The 20590-nt window shown below is 29.9% G+C and overlaps 3 protein-coding genes across 5 annotated transcripts; 1 reads left to right on the top strand and 2 right to left on the bottom strand.

The window, feature by feature from the left end:
- Positions 1-254: 254 nt before the first annotated feature.
- On the bottom strand, positions 255-2156 carry LOC105636932 (aerobic coproporphyrinogen-III oxidase (DUF1218)). The gene is made up of 3 exons (XM_012220341.4): positions 1895-2156; positions 1594-1802; positions 255-800 (listed from the first exon to the last, which is right to left on the bottom strand). Exons 1-3 carry the CDS (start codon positions 1985-1987, stop codon positions 497-499), a joined length of 606 nt encoding a protein of 201 aa, XP_012075731.1. The 5' UTR covers positions 1988-2156; the 3' UTR covers positions 255-496.
- A 1994-nt stretch (positions 2157-4150) lies between these two features.
- On the top strand, positions 4151-6616 carry LOC105636980 (putative glutamine amidotransferase GAT1_2.1). 2 transcript variants are annotated; one of them, XM_012220386.4, is made up of 4 exons: positions 4151-4500; positions 4944-5674; positions 5787-5993; positions 6180-6616. In XM_012220386.4, the coding sequence occupies exons 1-4, from the start codon at positions 4401-4403 to the stop codon at positions 6432-6434; spliced, it is 1293 nt and encodes a 430-aa protein (XP_012075776.1). In that variant the 5' UTR covers positions 4151-4400; the 3' UTR covers positions 6435-6616. The 2 variants fall into 2 exon arrangements, with proteins under 2 accessions (XP_012075776.1, XP_020536040.1); XM_020680381.3 differs by having other exon boundaries at positions 4151-4496; positions 6180-6615.
- A 304-nt stretch (positions 6617-6920) lies between these two features.
- Positions 6921-13591, bottom strand: LOC105636933 (uncharacterized). 2 transcript variants are annotated; one of them, XM_012220342.4, is made up of 6 exons: positions 12824-13591; positions 12233-12444; positions 8627-8942; positions 8454-8539; positions 8281-8372; positions 6921-7732 (listed from the first exon to the last, which is right to left on the bottom strand). In XM_012220342.4, the coding sequence occupies exons 1-6, from the start codon at positions 13160-13162 to the stop codon at positions 7500-7502; spliced, it is 1278 nt and encodes a 425-aa protein (XP_012075732.1). In that variant the 5' UTR covers positions 13163-13591; the 3' UTR covers positions 6921-7499. The 2 variants fall into 2 exon arrangements, with proteins under 2 accessions (XP_012075732.1, XP_012075733.1); XM_012220343.4 differs by having other exon boundaries at positions 8627-8915; positions 12824-13587.
- Positions 13592-20590: the final 6999 nt, after the last annotated feature.

The following is a 20590-nucleotide window of genomic DNA, read 5'->3' as shown; positions in this document are numbered from 1 at the left end:
AGTAATGTTCTAAGTTTCTTCTTGAATCCTAGTCTAATCACAGCAATAGAAACACTGCTTTTCTAGTTTTAATCAAACTCATTACTTATTCTCAGAAACAAAAATGAACATAAAAATACAACGCAAATGACAGAAACAGAACACGTACTAATAAGTGTTCTTTGAGTAAATCCATGTATATATCACCTATATTTATAATAACTATTATATATTTAAATCCAGCAATTTTACATCAATGATAATCCAGAAACATATGTTCAAAACCTTGACAATTCCCTCTCCTTTAAAACTTTCCAATATAGCAAAAAAAATGTCAGGTTGGGGATGAAATGCCTCACAAATATGCACATACTTAACATCTGAAATATAATATTACATAATATATCTATGTTCATAACTTGGTAATACCATTTCATTAATTTTTCTTCTCTCCATATATATTCCCTTAATGAAACACCCAAAAATGTAAACACTAAACTAATCAAATCCAAATTAATTAAACTTTATCAAATTCACTGGTCTGCTGTCGTTGTTGTGGTGGATAATTCGAAGCTGTCATGTCAACACCTTCATTGTGGTGCTTCTCCCATCCTCCAGTATCAGCTCTGGAATGAGCCCAATAGTAAAGGATCGAACAGAGCAATGAAACTAATGTTAAAGCTGCTCCGGCAGCAAAGATGCCTTTGCGAAGGGTGGCGCATGATAAGTCATCTCCACCAAAGATTCCTCTGTACTTGGTGTGGTATGCATTTCTTGCTGAACCAGCTATCAAGCATGCCTCAGCTCCCACAAAACTTATCCTAAAATGAAGATTTATTTTTTGTGTTTCAAGATTTTAGTTCATCATCCATGTTAAATATAAGTAACTAGCAAACTGGCTATTGTGTTTGTAGACAAGCCTTTCCCTTAAAAGATACTATTAAATTATTTCGTTTAACCATTGGTTTAAACTTTATTGTTAGATTTTAAATCATATAAATTTGAACCAACAACTCTAACAAAATACTAGATTTCATATTCCCTATCTAAATAATTCAATCTTGCTTGCTTCACATACCAATGCTGAAATGAGACAAGCATAAAACTTTTGCTAATCCTATCTATTCTATCTATATATCGACAAGCGGTCAAGGTTGTTTTAATTATCTTTAGACTAATGAATAGAAGGAACCTAATAATTCAAAACAGAAAGAGCAATCATCTTTCAGATTCTTGCAATGGTTATATCCATTAATGAATGTGTCAACTACTACAATGACAAGCAGAAAGCCCAACGGTAAAAGAGCAATCATCTTTCAGATAGCATTTAGCTGTTGGACAAAACAATTCAGTTATTTAAACTTTCAGATCATTTTGGCATTATTTGTCAGTTGAGAAATATCTTCCCGGGCCCAATTTACAAAAAACATGCCAAATGATCGGAGCTTAATCTTAATCACATGCTAATTTAAACGGTTCGTTTCAGAAATCAGACAATAAAGACAGCCTACAGCTAAGCAGCCACTACTAATTACCCAATTAGGTCTGCATAGTATAATAATAAACTACAAAATGAAATTTCAGCAAGGAAGAGGGAGGAATCGGTAAATTTACCAGGAAAGAATGAAGGAGAAGATAGCCAATTTAGTGGAAGAGCTTCCATTCCAAAGCCCTTTACCAAAGCAGAGACACTTAGTAACGCCGTTAAGCACCGTTTGGCTTATCAACAACAACCCAAACGCCGCTAATCCGTACACCGTCGACGCGTCTGTAGTATAGACACAGAAAGTCCTTTCATCATACTCATCAGGCACCACTTTAGCCTTCACAAACCAAAAAAGATCAATGAATAGCCTTAAAAACGCAAAAATCTCAAAAGAAAATACAGAAAAAGAGAGAAAAAAATGAAAAATACTTGGCTACGGCGGCGCTCGGCGCCGATGGCGAGGACGAAGGCGATGAGATGAAGAGAAATGACGATAGCTAAAATGGAGATGGAGACAGCCATTAGCGGCTTCTTTTGATTTGTGCAGGTGAGACAGTGGAAGAAGCTAAAGGCTGAACCTGTGTTTGGCTCAGTTGCTCTGTATATAGTAAGTTATTTTTCTCTGCTTTTGATGAGAGGAAAATTGGGTAATTGTCGCTTTTCCCCTTTGCGAGTAATGTTTTATAACTTTTAAAATAGGTCTGCTTTGTTTTTTGGATGGTTGTGTAGTAATTGCGTCTTGTGTCTGAATTTGTTTCGTTCTTAGCAGTAAAATGGGTCATAATCATTTGATTATGCTTTTTAATTTCTTGATTCTCTGACCATTGATATCTGATGGTTTTGGGATAGTATGATGATGATTGTTGATTATTGATTGACCGTTGGATTGGAACTTTGTGTCATAGAAGTGGGACCCTTTTTACTGACTCCATTTGAAAAACTCCGAAGTTTCTGTTTTTAATAGCTGGAACGCGGTTGGATTGCCAGCGATCAGTTTTTTATCCTTAATTGAAAGAAGCCCATGGGCCCATATATGGGAATTAAAGTGATGCTTACTCAACACCCGTTGGGTACCCGCCCGAATATAACCCGATTAAGTTTGATATAAATTTTAAATATATATTTTCTTTTTTATTAAAAAACAAAATATTTTAACTCTTGGCCATTGGGCTGTTAAAGAGGGCCTTAAAGGCCCATTTTTGTGCAGAATGAGGACGGCAAATGTGGCTTCGTGCCTTCGTTGGTCAAACTGGCCTAATTTTCAGGGTCTACATTTTCAAAGAAATTATTTTGCAAGAACTATAATTTCAACGTATTTATTTCTGAAAAATAAATTACTACTTGAAATTCTCAAAAGAAAATAATTTTTATAATATAAGTTAATTGTATTTTTATAATTTTTATAATAATTTTCATTGCAGTTAATTAATGAAGTGCAACTTTTCTAACTATTTTCGAGTGTAAAGGATGTTGGATGATTTATTACAAATATGTTATGTATTTTTTTGAAAAATTACCCTTTTTAGTCTATTTATCTTTAATCAAATATCATGTATATGTGGCGATTTTAGAACCGTCAATTTTACACCACTAGTATTTTATTTTCTCCTTTTTTTTTTTTTAAGGAATATACCACTGGTTCCTTAATTAATAAAAAATGCAAGGTAGCAAGAATATTCTGGTAATAATAATTTAGTTGTAGTATAGTATGTAATTAATTTCATAGTACCAAACCTTATCCAATCCACATAATATTATGATATATGAGCACTCCCACCCAGTACAAATACTATTGCCTAATCGGAATGCTCATAAATTGAAAAAAGGACAAAAAAAAAAAAAAAAAACATTCTGATTGTATTAATTTGACTAACCAAATTTCTTTCAAAAAGAAAATATTTGACTTGTGGTGTTTTTCCATTTGCTAAAAGATAACAACTCGCAAGTCACCAATAAAATTAATTTAAAATTATTTTGCGAGTGATTTAAATTGTATACGAATTTATTTTATGGGATCAACGATGAAGATAATATTTAAATAAAATAGTCAATTAGATGTGGTCCGATTGGTCTTTCTATCTCTCGTAGAAAATGTATTAATTATGAATTTACTTTACAAATGAAATTATAAATTTAATGACTAACAAATTCATTCTCATTTAATATTTACTTGAAATAAATTTTAAATTATAGGATTTTTTTTTTTGAGTATAATATAGGAATAATGTTTAATTTGCCTTACAATTTGTATACGACATAAAATTAATTCAAAAATCAATTTTTTTATACAATTATTAGTGCAATTTTGCACCAAATGAGCACATTCACTAATTTGACTAAAAATAAATTTGTAATTCCTATATTCCTAATTGATAAAATTATTTCTATTATTAAAGGTAAAAAGTTCAAAGTAATAATAATAAAATATTTAGATAGTATTTTATTCATGTTGCCTATAAATTGATTCTTTTTAGCCATTTGATATAAAATTGGGGCAATAATTATAAAAAAAAAAATAATTTTTGAATAAATTGTATATTTCAGAACCAAGTTTAAGAAGCAAATCTTAATCCTATCCATACAGAAGACTCCACGTCAGCATCTAATCAAATTTGACTTAATTAACCCAAGATAACGCTTAAAACCTATTATATTGCAGAAACAAAAAAAAAAACAAGTGTCGATACGCGGCGCCTAGTTTGCCGCTTCTTCTTCTTCTCTCCTATTAATCACCCCACCAGAAAAACATCAATACATATGTTCATTTTATGTTAACATCTTTCATCTTATTAAAGTTAAATGAATCCAACTGATATCCCCATAGATATTAACATGATTCTTGCATAGAAACTATCATTAATTCTCAATCCTTTGAAGCTTTCAGAAACTTCCCTCTCTTTTTCTTTGTAAAAAGCCTACAAAACCAGTGGTTGCCATGGCTAATAACAATAATTCAGATCTCTCAATGATCCTTCCTAGGGTTCTCATCGTCTCTAGGCGAACCGTGCGCAAGAACAAGTTTGTAGACTTTGTGGGTTCGTTTCCTTTTCTATTTTCCCTTAATCAATTTCTGTTCTTTGTTGTTCTTTTCGATCAATTGCATGATCAATCAGAACTCCTCAATTTGAGTATTTGTTTGATCCCATTTACATATATTTCTGTTTTGGATTGTTTCATTCCATGCATGCATTTTCTTTTGTGTTTAATTGTTTATAGTTAGAGAGAAATGATCTAGTTTTGGTAATGGTTTGGTTTGGTTGCTTGCCTTGGTATTAATTATAGAATAGGTTGATTCATGGGTATGTACAGAATTGAAATAGACAATATTTGTATAAGCATTTGTTGCTTTCAATAATACTTTGTTTATATGCAGGAATAGAACATAAAATTTAGTTTTTAAGATGTGAAATGAACATTTTCATTTATGCCAAACATGGTGTTAATTACTATTAATATTAGTTTTTCATTGAATGAACAGGAGAATTCCATCTAGATCTTATTGTGAGCTATGGAGCTGTTCCAGTAATAGTGCCTAGAGTAAGTGGAGTCCATATGCTATTGGATAGCTTTGAGCCAATCCATGGCGTTGTCCTGTGTGAAGGTGAAGATATTGATCCATCCCTTTATGATGCAGAACTATCTGGTTTTTCGCTAGAAGAACTTGAAGAGATTAGGAAAGTGCATGCAAGTGACACTACAATTGATAAAGAGAAAGATACAATTGAACTACGACTCGCAAAGCTATGCCTTGAAAGAAACATACCATATTTAGGAATTTGCAGAGGGTCACAAGTCCTTAATGTTGCTTGTGGAGGTACGTTGTATCAAGATGTAGAGAAAGAACTTTCGAAGAAAATCCCGGAAGAAGAAAGAGTGATGCATATAAATTATGAGGATTATGATGGTCACCGGCATCCAGTGAAAGTAGTGGAAAATACTCCTTTACACCAATGGTTTAAAGATTCATTGGAGGAAAACAAAATGAAAATCTTGGTCAATAGTTATCACCATCAGGGTGTCAAGAAATTAGCTCAGCGATTTCAACCGATGGCATTTGCTCCTGATGGTCTTATTGAAGGGTTCTATGATCCTAATGCTTATAATCCTGAAGAAGGCAAGTTCATAATGGGACTTCAGTTTCATCCTGAAAGAATGCGCCATCAAGATTCTGATGATTTTGATTATCCGGGATGTCCTGCAGCATATAAGGTAAAATTGCAGGAAATTATATTTTATCGTCATGTTTTGATTTGATTGGTGTTCTGTAAAGATTGTTTCCCTACTTTTGTGGTCTGATAGGAGAAGGATATTGTTTGTGTAGGAATTTGTGAAAGCTGTGATTGCTTATGAGAAGAGGCTTAATTGCTCAACATGTTTGCCTAAACCTCCTAAACTAAACCAAGAATTGGAAACAAAGAGAAAGACCATTGTCAGAAGTTTCTCAATTGCAAGAAACATGTACAACTCGGGAAGAGGAATTGGTTTCGGTCATGAATCAGAATTGGAAATCGGAGCAGAATTTCTCGAGGTTAGTCTATCAACAAGATTAATGATCTTGTCAGATAGTTGCTCGAAACTGTTTTCCGTCCAATATAGTTGTTGTCTAAACTCGAAGATTCTAATATTGCATTAAAGTTCCTTCTTTTGACAATTACATGAAGCAAAAACAAGCAGTATGTCATATATATCTCATTTTTTCCTTTTACGGGTGCAGGCAAATACTGTGCTGAGTTTGCAGCAAGAGAATAGACTCAAGCAAATGGGCGCAACAGTGAGAAATGCTTCTTCGTACAAGCAAAGACTGAAGATGAATGAAGAAAGGGAGAGAGTAGCAAGGGTTATAACGGGTAAAATGACAATTGGACAATTATCTGATTTAATATCTTTCTATCACATGATGGGAAAAATATGTACTGAGGCTTTGGAGAGGAAGCTTCAAGAACGTGTAGATGAAGAGGGCGACTTATAAACAGTACTGTATGCACTGTAATTGTCTTGCAAGAAACAGCTCTTGTTATTTATAGTCATCTTTCAATTCTCAATGTTACGCGAATTAACTAATTAAAAAAAACTGTCAGTGTCAAAATTCTCGTTTTTCTCTTGAACTGAGCAAAAATTTATGTCACCAACCAATTAAGAAGACAGTGTAAAATCCAGTCATAATCGAACAAGTTCTTGTTCTCAACTTCACTTTGGAAAGAAAAAAATTTTATTTATGAAATGAGAAAACTACCATAAAAAAATCAGGAAACATTTACTCTATTTCCACAACATAATGATGTTACCAAAACAGATTTAGCAGAAGTTTCGAAATAGTAATGGCAGTATAACAATGAGTTGAACCCTTCGAAAAAGAATGAATCTGCATTATTCTTAAATTGGGAACAAATCCATAAAAATAGAATGACTAGAAGCAATCAGAAAAGCACATCGCCTAATCAATAAGATCAGCAACTATAAAAACATTTTTAAACACATTTCTCATCAGATAACCATTAGTTTTAAAATACATACATGGGGCAGGCGCAAACTTGACAATACAACCTTCCTATCAAAATCCCCTTATAAATGTTAAAACAAAATAAATATTACATGCTAAGCACTGATCAGCAGGACAGCAAAAAAAGCGCCTGTTTTATCACGACATGCCAATACTATATAAATATTGAAAAAAACAGACTTGGTTTCACTGACACTTGGCTAAACCACTTCTTCACCTTGGCTCGGTTCAACCTTCATCAGCAGCTCATCCTAACTCTATGTTTCCACTATTCATTTTTTGTTTGAGCCTTATTTCATTGACATTCCTTCCATTCCTAGGGCTTGTGACAATTTTGTATTTTTTTTTTTTTTCTCATTTCTTCCATATAAATTATTTCGGATATAAACCAAGAAAACTGCGCCTGACTCAACTTCTCGTATTGATCTCCAGAAGTTTAAGGGATTTTAACTCGCACATTTCATGCATATACCAAAGGTAATGAGCTTATAGCTTATGGAATGGGTGGAGTGCCATAACTATCATGTCTTTGTATCACCTGTGAAGGAAAAACAGGAAATCTGGATGATTGACCTGAACAAGTCTCAACCAATTGTCAGCAGCCTGCAAGAGAGAATTTGCCAGTTGACGCTCACATCCCCCATTAGGAGTCCACAAAGACCCCTTGAACTTGTATGATGCAAGACCAAAAACAGGCAAGGACATCTTTGGCACACCATCCATCTCACTGGGATATGTCACCACTGGAGCCTGAGCAGTTGGTGCACCTGCCAAGGGAGAGTCAGCTTGATATGTCACGGAAAAGCAATCATAGGATGATCAACTTTATTTAATAGGTAAATTGAACAATTAAATGCATTAATTGTCTAACAAAATTTCAAGTCAACATGGTGGGAAATAAATCACATAACTTGTGTTGAATGTATCATAATTAGACACGTGAATTGACAATTATGTGGACTGATATGATATCATATAACTTAACCATTACCAGCAATTGACCGTAAACAGAAAATAGAAGAAAAAGAAACAATATAGTTAAACCCAAATGGTCTAACCTCAGACCAAGTAGAGTAACAAATTCAAAAACTCTAAACATCCATCTCGAAAAGCAATTAGACATAAATCATTCCTAGCTAGGAAAATCCTTCTACATTCTACAACTAATAGCTAAACCCACTCATAACTTACAACTGAAAATACCTACAAGAACACCACTGTGGAAATTGAGAAACAGGAAAAGTCTCATTAACCCAGTAGAAACTGTAAATAAATGTAGGCAACAATGTGAAATCCATGAAAGGATTATTCATACCTCCCAATGGTGTATGAAGAGAATGGTATGTCAGAAAGCAAGCATCCAGGTCCTTCAATGTTGGCCCAGTTGGAATCCTGTAAATTGGATACCTACAAATTTCCACCAAACCTATATTTCATACAAGATATAAAATAATAGGAGCAAATACAAACACCAAAAACGGAGAATACCATGCCACAGAAATCCAGCTTGATGATAGCAGATCACAACTTCTTAGCGACTTCAACTCAGGGAAACGTAAGGTGAGATCCGCTATCTGTTAACAATGAAAATGTTCAGGAAAAGAAAAAAAAAATATTCCAAAACAACAGCAGACTGTTGAAAACATAGGAAGAACACAGACCTTGTCAGCTAATGGTTCCCGGCTATAAGGGGGGTCACGCTCAAGATACTCAAATAGCAAACAACCTTGAGAATTCATAGATTCACCCTCATCACTAGAAAAGTCCTCTTGACGGGCAATATGGTGGTCTCTCAATGACAATCTATCCATTCTAAGAGGAATTTCATTTGTTAAAAGACAATGATTCCACTGATCCCTGGGGCCCTTCGATCCTCTTTCAGGTTCACAATCACTACTGCCATCACTACTTGAATCCCTGAAGTCACTGTCACTATCCTCGCCTGGTCTCCTGTCACAAACCGAACCATCAGCTCTTCTGCATTAACGCCAGGCTAACAAATTCAAACAGGTAGAGAAAGAGGAAGCATAACGAAGTAACTAATCCAAAACTATAGCAAGTTGGAATGATGTTAAAATGTATAGCATGCATAAGAGAGAGAGAATTGGAAAGCCGCCCTTCCAACACACAAAACTCAACCTACATCTTGGAGTCCAAAAAAATTGCACCAATTCAAATCCCAGTTATTCTGCTCAGCCACAAATGTGATGTTAATTCAGATTGTCATTAATTAGCGCCACATGCATGGTCTTCTCTAGCTTGAATAAAATTCAGTAATAATGCATTTAAGAGCATGATCATTTAAGATTAAGAAATTCAAAACACTTTTCAAAGGCAAAAACCAATGAAATAGGCATTCATGAACAGGAAATTAATATGATATAAAGCCATTTTATTTATTATTTTATTTTGCATATCTCCAGATAGAGTGGAATGGGAAAAGGAAAACTCATGCAGTCATCTTTGTCCTCCTTACTTGTCCTCAAACCTGAATAATTTCTATAAATAACCTGAAAACTACCCTAGCAAGATTAGACTTTGTTTGAGCAAGGAAAAAAGAAAAGAAAAAAAAAAAAATACACTAGTATCTCATGCTGCAAAAACCTAGCCCCAATAAGCATGAGACTTGAACCCAACACTTTGGATTTATCGTTGTATTTGTCTATGATTGTGGTGCCCTTCCACCAAACATTAACAACAGACTCAAGAAGATACAAGCTTTTCTCGAATGTAATTTCAAAGATGGGAATGATATTAGGGAGACGCTATTCCCACAAGCCAAAATGGCTGCTGCCAGGCCTAAACCAATAAATTGCAGAAATTTCCCTTGCCAATTTTTGTCTTCCCTTTTATTTTGCTAGGTTTCCTTCTAATGACACTGTATCCTTGCCTTCTTTTGAGTCTTGTCGAACCAAATCAATGATTGATACTATTCATTTGGGTATGTATCAATTGAAGCACCAATTTATCTTGCCAGTAATTAATAGAAGTCAATGTAACGTCTCGCACCATCTTGCCTAAATCAAGTTACTTTTTCTACTAATGGATCACAAGATTTAAATTTCTGATTCTTTCAGGATTTTTTTCACCCAATTAAAAAGAATAATTCAGTTTCAGTTTCGTAATCTACGATATGGATAGACAAATAGAGAAAGGGCAGATAAAGGAGAAAGGGGAAAAAGACATTTCTCCTCCAGTTAATGTTACAGTCTTCCGTGCATCTGCAAATCTCCACTGACAACAAATTAAACTTCAAGAACCTATTAATCAATTGAATCTTTTCCACAATTTTTTATTTATATATGATGAAAAACAAGCTGATAGTTTTGGCCTTCCCTCATAGTTTTTGAAACAACATTTTTGGATTTCTGAGTCATTACCCACAAAACAAGGCCGTTAGAATCTCATTGGCAATAGGCAAGCAATTTGAGGTATGGTGGCATTTGGCAACAGAAGATAGATAGATAGATAGATAGATAGATAGTAAGAGAGAGAGAGAGACAGAGAGAAAGGGGGAGAGAGAGAACTTTTAGGTATTGAATCATGACTTGGGACAAATAAATTTCAAAATGATAAAGAGGTTAAACAAATAAAACAATTATTGACTGCAACAAAGAAAATTTAATACCTTAGGCTGTGGCCACAGCCATTTTGGCAGCAGCAATAATGGTTCCCCTGATATTAAATGGATATATTTTGTAGAATTCATTTGTCCCAAATAACAAGGCAGAAAAGGTATACACAAAGTAATGATGCATCCACAGCAAACAAGAAGTGCAAAAGGCATGCCATAATTGGCCATTGAATCACTAAATCTAAACCACTTGGTCAAAAAAGAGAAAAAAAAAAAAAAAAAAAAAAAGAACAAGAAAAATAAAGAAAAGTAAAGTAACAAGTGCCTCCCTTTGATAAAGCCTCGTATAACTAACATTTTATCAGTTAAATGTACCATCAATAGTTTTAATCACTGCATCAACTAGAGTCACAAGTATAGTCCATGTTGCGAAATCAAAAATATTACAGAGATTGTGTAACAATTATGCCTATTGGAAATAACTTTTTTAGGAATACCGGATTGCATTAGATGCAATGTATACAACAAAAAACAAGTAACGTGTTCAAATATAGCAATATTTAACTACACTTTGCAAAGAATACCCAATAAAGATAGAATGTAAATTTTTTTGAGCCAGGATATTGCTTTCAACAAAGCATTATGCAAAAGATATTGAATTATTTTAAGGTGAAAAGGAAAACATAATCATCTTATCTTAATAACCATTAACTGCGTAAAATAAAAGAAGAAAATACAAAAAGGCACCAAACTCCATTTATGTAACAGATGGAATTTTTTAAAACCATATTGCTTTGAGTGATTAAATAAATAAATACCATTCAACGTGCATAATATGCATTGAAACAGTCATTATGCAGTTTCAGGTTCAAGTTCGACTATCAAATGCATAAGCAATTTTCTTTGATAAACAACTACTTATGCTTCAAAAGAAATTTACAATTACATAAATGTACACAACTTGAACTCCATTGATAATGTCCTGAGCAGTTTTTTGAACAAGATCCAAACTATATAAGCATCTTGTCTATGCTTTAGAGCATCAACCATCAAGTACTTTCTTGAACACAAATTAAAAACCAAATATAATCTGCTGGACTCGTTAAAAAAAAAAAAAAAAAAAAAATCAAATGTCCTAGTCATATTCTTTTAACATGAAACTTCCAACCAGAATCAGTAGATGCAAGCCAGCCATAACCATAAACATGGACTACATATATAAGAACCAAAACATATACAAACCAAAATTATTGGTCAAAACGAATCGAATCTAGATGTTACAAACACATCAAACACCAAAAGAAAATGTTCACATCAAACAAACCAAGAAAGCATACACTAATAACTAACATGTAACGGACACAAAAGAGCCGACAAAAATGAAAGATGTTAAACCACATATGAACACAATCCAGGGCCGAACTACTCGTGGGTTGCATGGGGAAATGGCCCCACCAAACATATCGAAATTCAATTTTTCTGTTCTAAATTTTATTTTATATTTTAAAAAATATACATATTAGCACTCAATTGTTTAAAATCCAGCTCTATTCTTTTGTCGGTCCCCACAAATGTTTAAAGTCCAGTTCTCCTGAATGCAATCATTTTTAAGCATTAACACAACAATTGAAAAGTTATAGCACATTAAACAAATAGAAACAAACAATTTAGCACCAATGAAATCAATATTTACCTCGATTTGACGCGTGTCTTCATAGAATCGCCATATATTTGAATTCCAGACAAATAAGGGACATAATACTGAATAACAGAATCGCTGTCATTCAAGATTACAGGAACTCCTGCACCATAAGCACTCCATTCCTTAAAAGACTCCCACAGATCCCCAAGTACAAAATATGGTTGAAATTCCACATCACAAGTCCTCCATCCCCGCATTGTAGTCTGCCATCGAACTCATTATAGTTAGTCTTCCACAAGCTTTGGAAATTACAGTTGTCTCATTGGTTAGTTTTATTCTAAATCTAATCAACCAAAAAGGAGCAGATAACTAAGTAGTTAACGTGAATCATATACGTATTTTCCAGTGATTTTTCATAACCATGTTTAGGTCTTCCAAAACCCAAAAATGGCTTCAGTATTCCGTATGTTCTACTAAAAACAATTTACTGGAACTGGTTCAATCAACTACAAAGACATTACCTAAAGAACTTCATGTAAAATGCTATGCCTACTTTGTCAAAGTCATTAATGAAAACTATGGAAAAATTAATCAAATATGTATGTAATTGATACTAAATGAAGTCCTTAAGTTTCCCAGTACCTTAGATAAGTACTGAGCTGGGACGGATGGTGTGATAGACTCCAAAAACCGCTCCAAATTACTCAACGGAGAAACAACCGGTTCAAAGGCAGGAACGGAAACGGTTTTGGGAGATTCATCCAAAGCAATTAGGTTCTCCGGTTCCCTATCGACCACCGAAACAGCAGGTTTTTCAAGTCTTTCTTTAACCAAAGGCGATTGACTCGCTGATACATCGCTCTGAGCTCTACGCAGTTGATCGTTGTGTTGATTCTGGTGAGCCCCACGAGCCTTGGCCGGACGATAAAATCGATCTTCTCCACGACCACGCGTAGTAAACTGCAATCCAGCCCCCAACATCTCCACACCTAATCCCCAAATTTCTAAAATAAACAAAAACAAAAGGAAAACCAACTAAAAATCCTAAAATTAAATTCTCCAACTGCTGTTTAATCCTCTAAACGCCTAGATTTAAAGTCAACGAAAATTACAATGTAAGTGGTTAGTGGATTTGAAATTAGATGGAAAACCGAACTAATGTCAAAAGGTATTAATCGATTTCTGTCTAAAAAGAAAAAACGCCCGGTAGGTGAAGAGGAGAATCGGATCGAGAAGCAATTGTGATATTAAAACCCTAAAATGGAGATGATGGATCTAGTGGTGAAAGAGGGAGGAAGAAGGGCAAAATGGTAACTAAAAAGTCAGAGAGAGAGATTTGAACAAAAACAAAGAAATGACCGGAGAAGGAGGAAAAGAAGAGATGGACAAAAGCAAGGCTTTGTATAAAAATGGATGCTGAGCGTAAGAAATTAAAAAATAAATAATTAAATATTTTGAAAATTTATTATTTTCTTTGGATACTTTAGTAGGATAAGGAAAACAGATTACACATGTACAGCACATTCACTTATCTTTTCGAATAGACTATTTCGCCCCTAATTAGGTAATAATTGTATATCTATCAGGCGAGGTAGTGAGGGGTAGAATTGAAATATGAATAATTAGCATAATCTAAATGAAAAAAAATCTCAAAGATGAGATTTGATTGGGGAAATTTGGGAAGTTTGTGATTACTCTCTGAAGAGTGAGGGAGGATAACTTTGACACGTGTGAAAAGATAAACGTGTGACACGTGTATGGTGGATTTAAGGGAAAAGAAGGGGCTGTCTCTTTCTTATCCCATTCGATTGTCTCGAGAAAATGAAAGGCTTTCTTTAAATTTTTACACCCTGTTTGGGAGAAAAAGGAAAACGAAAAGAAAGTGAGAACAACAGTTATAGGAAAAGGGAAAAGTTTTTTTTTTCCTTGTTGCTGGGAGAAACGGAGAGAAAAAAAAAAAAAAAAAGAGAGGAAAAGGAATTAAGAGGAGAGCACCTCTAATCTAATATAGATTATCGACTAAGAGTATCCCAATGCTAATATGAATTTTAAAAATTTATTTTCAATGCACTAGTTTTAAATATTTTTCCATCCTCTTTTTTATTTTCTATTTTGGGCTCACAATTTAATATATAGCAAATTATTATAGACCAATAAATGTCCACGTTGCAGGAAACCATTTAGAAATAGAAGGAATATGTACTAAATAATGTCTATTTATTTTATTGACACATCAACTTGACATATTAAATAGAAATCAGTATTAAAGAGCATTTTAAAAAAAAATTATTTTTATGATGTGACAATTAAATAAGACTAATCCATATTAACATCAGAGATGTTCTAAATTGGTTAAAACTCCATACTATAAATTATATTTAGCTGAGTCATGATAATAATCATAACACTAATGTATTTAAAATATTTATATAATTAATAACTGTAATGTTTAATTTTTATTTGAAAGCTGTTGGTTGCTTTTGCTTCCTTTGACTAGCGATACAATTATACGTTACATAAAAATTAAGAAAAATATTGAATCACCTCAATTCTGAAAAAAAAAAAAATCTGACTAAAATTGCTTTCTTTTATTAATTCTATAAGAGATTTTACGGATTAAATGTGATTTAACCAATATAATTTAAGATATCTGTCAAATTTTGTCGTTTGATTAATAAAAAAATAGGCTAAATCTGTAAAATTCATAAACTTTATAATAGTCTATTCCTTCATTTTAGAAAAGAGAGAAATCATAGTTTAGAAGTGGGTTAATCTCATAGTTTTTTATGGACGATGAAATTTACTAAAAATTTTTTTTTTTTTCAAATTGATGAATTTTATTTTTCAACCAAATGATAACATTGAAATTAATTTTATAATATATGAATTTTACATTTTATGGATTTTGTGAGATCTACCGTGATATATTTGAGTGATACGAATCACAATTGAGTCATAAACATATTCACAAGAAATGCAAAAAGGTCATGATAATTTTGGAAAAAAAATATTAATATTTCTTTAATAATTTATAAAGTCACAGACAAAAATGGAAAAAAAAAAGTTAAAATTGAGATTGTGTCACTTTTATAGGAAATAGAAGGGAGCACATAGTAATAAAACAGTTACATGAATTTTTTTCTCTCTTTTTACCTAATCTGGACTGAAAAATTATTACGAGGCTCATGTGCTTCTTTTTTATATTTTTGTATATTCTTTTGCTACTTTATGGATTATGATAATTTAGATTCATAATCTAACATTTTTCAATTAATTTTAATGTTATTGAGTGAATTTTCACAGTAATAAATAAATAAAATTTGAACTTTTTATGACTATGAGATAATAATGTGCATAAAATGTATTTTCGTCTCATAACGATTATCCTAATTTAACTTTATTGATACAAATGCATATTAAATAGGGTATTAAATTAGTAATTTAGTAATTTAAAAATTTATTTTCTCTAGAAAAATAAATACGAGAATAATATAAAAGAAAAATAGGACAAAATAATTACGGGATGAAAAAGTATTAAATTATTTTTGAACCCAATTAAAATTTAATCTTTTTAATATAAGAATTAAAGCAATAAAAAATATAGCTAATAATGATTTATTGATAGAAATGTACATTAAGGCCCGGTTAAAAAATACTGGTGCTTTTGTTAACCGTTGGATATTAATAATTACTAGAATAGTTAATTTCCCAAGAGTCTCTTAAACTGTAATCACTGGTATAAACGATATGTTATAGAATTACTATAAATAATAAAAATATTATATAAAAAGTTATTGTCAAATAGGAGCTTAAAATAAAAATATTTAATAAAAATAATTATTTCATTAGCCACTAAATATAAAAAAAAATTAAAAGAAGTACGACAAAAATGATGGAAATAAGGTCTTGTCTGTTTGAACTTATTAAAGTAATATTATTGAGTTCGAGAGTATTATTGTAAGATTTTGAGAGGATATGAACGGCTGAAATCGAAAGAAACAGAATAATATAAATTTTAGGTCCACAAAATTTTGAGCAATTGAAAATGGAATATTAATGTTGTGTTTGCTGCCTCATGAGGTGGAAAAGATAACATGCTTATCATCTTTTGCATCCAACAAGAAAAAACAGATCAACATCCCAACTTACACATCAATCAAAATTATGATAATGATAATATATATTAATTTCGCCATTTAAGAGGAAAGTTACCTTTATTTTATAATTCAATATAATATATTAGTATGGTATAGTCTATTTTAAAATATTAATTGTCCAATTATAATAATATCTGTCATTTTTTAAAAATTTTTTCACAGTAATGTTTAAATTCAAAACTAAATAAGTGAATATTAGACTTTTTTTTGTCACTTTGACATTAATGCCAAGGTTACTATTTTAAGTAATTTTCTCTATAAAAAAGAACATCGCAGAAAAAAATTTTATCTATATAAATAGAATAAAAAAGTATATATTTTATTCATATTTCACTTATTTAATATTGTTCTCTTAAAAAAACTTGAAATTATTATAATAATAAAAATAATTTTATTTTTTAATGTTTTATTTAAATGAATTTATAAAAATTGTTTTAGAATTTTGTGCTTCTGTATTTATATAAATAAAAAAAGTACAAAAAAATTAAAATTTATAAAATATAAGCAAATCAAATATCCTTCATACATAAATTTTTTTTATATTTTAATTTTATTTATAATAACTATACCATATTTGATTATAGTTTATAGCTCTATGGTAATAATTTATAAGAGCTTAAACATCTGCAGGGAAAAACACCATTGACCATCAGCGGCGGAGGGAGGGGGACTAGGGAGGCCGGCTCCTCCAAAAAAAAAAATTCTTCATTTTGTTCTCCCTAACTTCTTAAAATTTTATTTTGGCCTCTTCAAATTTTAAAGTCTAGCTCTATCCCTGCTGACCATGTATGTAATTTATAATAGCTTCTCTAAAATGGTTATTATAATGACCATTTATAAATTTTTTATTTATTAAATGCATTGAACTAATAATCATAATCTTACATGACTCTAAATTTTATTAAATTAAAGAATTATTTTTACAATGTACTCTTTATATTATATTAATTTAAAAATGTTTTTAATATAAAAATGACCAATTATAATACTATTAGGGAAAAAAAAAGGCCAATAGAGAATATTCATCAAAATACATTCGCCGGCGGTCGCTATCTCCACTAAGGCTTCAACCACCAGATTTCAGTTCATTCAATTAATGAATAGGATGATTACGTTTTCAATGCAAACATGAAAATAATTTTATCTTCGCAATTATTTGTGTCCGCTGGCTGAATTATTATTAGTTTAGATCTTTATGCAAAATAATCTCAAATAAAAAAAAATTGCATACACTCGAAGATTTAAAATTATGATGTTTTGTTTGTTAAAAGAATTCTATATTCATGTAAAAATTCAAATTCTAAATAACTCGACACATAAATTCACCCGTATATTTTTCACGAAAATTTTTGTAAAACTTTAATTTTTAGTTTGATCTGTTCAACACTGTATATTATAAATTTAAACCTATTAAATGTTTGAATTGATAAATTGAATACCTCAGCTTATAAAATTATATCAATTAAATACTTATTTAATAGTTAAAAGTATGAAAATTATTGTTTCAAAAATTGTATTAACCACATATTAACTTAATATTTTGCATAAAGCTAAAAATCTTAAAAAAATTATTATTGCTAGTGTGATAAGGTTTGGGATTAATATAAAAAATAAAATTTAATTGTGAAAAAACAAAACTTAGGGATGAAATGATGTATTCGGTGATTCCGAATATTTAGACTTTGTTGCTAGCAATGGATGAAAAAAATTACATTTTTATATAAATAAAATATTTTAAAAGACATAACAATATTAGTACCTTTAACTATGTTATGGAATTTTACTAATCACCACCCCTTAAGTAGCAAAAATTCTTAAAATAAACATTATTTTCAATTTAAGCCTTGACATTTATATTATTTTTTTTTTTGGCAATAACGTTTATAATGTTATATTTATAATTTATACTGCAAGGCATAAACTATTCCAAATATAGAAATCTATTGACTGATTTTACACGATAAAATAGATATAGAGGTCATTAATTGTTTAAAAAAAATATTAATGAATAATAATAATTAAGAGGAAAAACAAGGTAGATTAGATTTTCAAAAGAAAGACTACAACTTGGATAGGTGGTTGTTGACATTCTTTTTATTCTATCTGTATGACTGTATCTCTATCCGTATTATTTATTAAAACCCCTACACTCTATGATTCCATTAACAGCTTTGAACTTTGTTTTTTTTTTTTTTTTTTTTTTTTTTTTTTTTGTGTTGATCTAATCTTAACATTAAAATAATTTGCGTTATAGTATAATGTATTAATCATGACATGTTTGTCACGAAAATGGTCAAATCTTAATTTTGATAGATCCAAAGTAATATTTTACAACTTTTTTTTCCCTAATGTAGATAATTATTCTTAAATATATAGATAGATTGTGTGATTGAGTCTCGTGCCATAGAGTAAAAGTTTTTAGTCCTCTCAATAAAATGCGCTCCCGGAGATTAAACTTGTGTTTTCACTCTTATGAAGATTGAAGTTACTAATCACTTAACCGACACCTTGTTAGTAAATTTGATTAATTAAATTAATTCTTTGATAACGTGCTTATATATTTAATTTGATGATATATATATATATATATATATATATATATATATATATATAATTTGGATTATGGTTGAAGTTAAGCTTCGCTTTCCAATAATCTATCTATACTATATATAAATGTAGGAATAGAGTAGAGGGAATAATAGAATTCAATATCGCTCTTAATTAAATTTAGAATATTCTAAAATAATTTTAGTCATAGTCAATTATTATTGTATTTTATTAATTGATTGTGTATATTTATACAAATTAAATTTTAAATAAATACATATAAATACTTAAGCATTTCAAAATTTTAAGTTTTTTATTTTCTAAATTTATTTTTTAATAAATATATATGATAATTAGATATTTGAACATTTTTATATTATATTTATAAATATTTGATTCTATTTTAATTATAATTTAAATTATTTTATTTAGAAGAGAGATAAAAAAAAGAAAGTATATGTTATATATAAATACTTTTATTAAAAAGAATTTCAGTTGTGAAACCTGAAAAAATTTTTAAAATATTTTATATGTAATTTAGTATGTAACCTTAACAAATATAATATTAATATTATATATTATTAAAAATCTTAATCGGAAAATTTTGTATGCTACTATTTCTATCTTTTCTTTTACGTTTATGCTATTATGTGTATTTATAATATTTTATTTATTTAACTAATAAATAACTATTAAAAATTTGCTATTAAATTTAAGTCCTTTAATGATGTTGAAAAACAAGTCTTAATATTATGTTATTAAATTTTATTCATAAATTATAAAAAAATTTATATGGTCCCAATTAATTTTTTGTTTGAATAATTTTAACAGAATAGAAGGATAAAATAATAATTTTCTCCTATTTTAATGGATATGTTTTAAAAAAAGAACAAAAAATATATAACATGCGACGGTGTTATTCGGCTCATTAGACCTTCAAATGAATGAAAGAATTAATTTTTAAATAAATTATAGATAATTAAGCATTTTAAAATTTTAAGTTTTATCTTTACTAAATTTATTTTTTAATAAATATATATGATACCGAGACATTTAAATTTTTTATATTTTATTTATTAAATATTTAATTCTATTTTAATTATAATTTAAAATATTTTATTTAGGAGATAGATAAAAAAGGAAAATATATTATTTTTATTAATATTTTTTTATGTTTATATAATTTGATTGGCTATATTTTTTAAAAAATAAATTTTCAAACGGAATATATATAAATTTTATTTAGGAGAGAGATAAAAAAATGAGAAAAAAAATATTTTTATTAATATTTTTTCTTTATGTTTGTCAAATTTGATTGGATATATTTTTTAAAAAATAATTTTTCAAATAGAATTTACATAATTAAATATAGAATGATAAACAGTTAAAAATTTTCATTTAAAAAATATATATAATATTTTATTGATATATTTATATATAAAATATATGTACATTGAAACGTTTTTTTTTGTTAGGTGAGTTTTGAAAGAATTTTATTCATAATAATAATTTTTTATTTTCTTTTCCATTATTAAATAATTTATAACTATTGTCATTTTAATTTAGTAAGATATTTATATCTCTTATGTAATATATAAATGACATACCAATGATTAGACATGTTTAACTTTCTTCGTATTTTTTTCCTCTTATATCCAAACTGATACGGATCGGATCAAAGAATGGGATATAAGTTCGCCTCTAT

The sequence above is a fragment of the Jatropha curcas genome, chromosome 10, assembly GCF_041381405.1.
Source record: "Jatropha curcas cultivar XTBG-Jc1 chromosome 10, XTBG_Jcur_1.0, whole genome shotgun sequence".
Taxonomy (NCBI): domain Eukaryota; kingdom Viridiplantae; phylum Streptophyta; class Magnoliopsida; order Malpighiales; family Euphorbiaceae; genus Jatropha; species Jatropha curcas.
The sequence above is the reverse complement of the archived record's forward strand: the minus strand, read 5'-3'. Positions and strand labels throughout refer to the sequence as shown.

What these genes read in the sequence shown, in the direction of transcription:
- LOC105636932 (XM_012220341.4), bottom strand. Translation starts at nt 1,987, where the DNA reads ATGGCTGTCTCCATCTCCATTTTAGCTATCGTCATTTCTCTTCATCTC. An exon ending in CCGAGCGCCGCCGTAGCCAA is followed by an intron (nt 1,803 to 1,894) that starts GTATTTTTCATT and finishes TGGTTTGTGAAG; the next exon opens with GCTAAAGTGGTGCCTGATGA. An exon ending in TTCTCCTTCATTCTTTCCTG is followed by an intron (nt 801 to 1,593) that starts GTAAATTTACCG and finishes TCTTCATTTTAG; the next exon opens with GATAAGTTTTGTGGGAGCTG.
- LOC105636980 (XM_012220386.4), top strand. Translation starts at nt 4,401, where the DNA reads ATGGCTAATAACAATAATTCAGATCTCTCAATGATCCTTCCTAGGGTT. An exon ending in CAAGTTTGTAGACTTTGTGG is followed by an intron (nt 4,501 to 4,943) that starts GTTCGTTTCCTT and finishes TTGAATGAACAG; the next exon opens with GAGAATTCCATCTAGATCTT. An exon ending in GATGTCCTGCAGCATATAAG is followed by an intron (nt 5,675 to 5,786) that starts GTAAAATTGCAG and finishes TTGTTTGTGTAG; the next exon opens with GAATTTGTGAAAGCTGTGAT.
- LOC105636933 (XM_012220342.4), bottom strand. Translation starts at nt 13,162, where the DNA reads ATGTTGGGGGCTGGATTGCAGTTTACTACGCGTGGTCGTGGAGAAGAT. An exon ending in GGGAACCATTAGCTGACAAG is followed by an intron (nt 8,540 to 8,626) that starts GTCTGTGTTCTT and finishes CATTGTTAACAG; the next exon opens with ATAGCGGATCTCACCTTACG. An exon ending in TCTTCATACACCATTGGGAG is followed by an intron (nt 7,733 to 8,280) that starts GTATGAATAATC and finishes CTCCCTTGGCAG; the next exon opens with GTGCACCAACTGCTCAGGCT.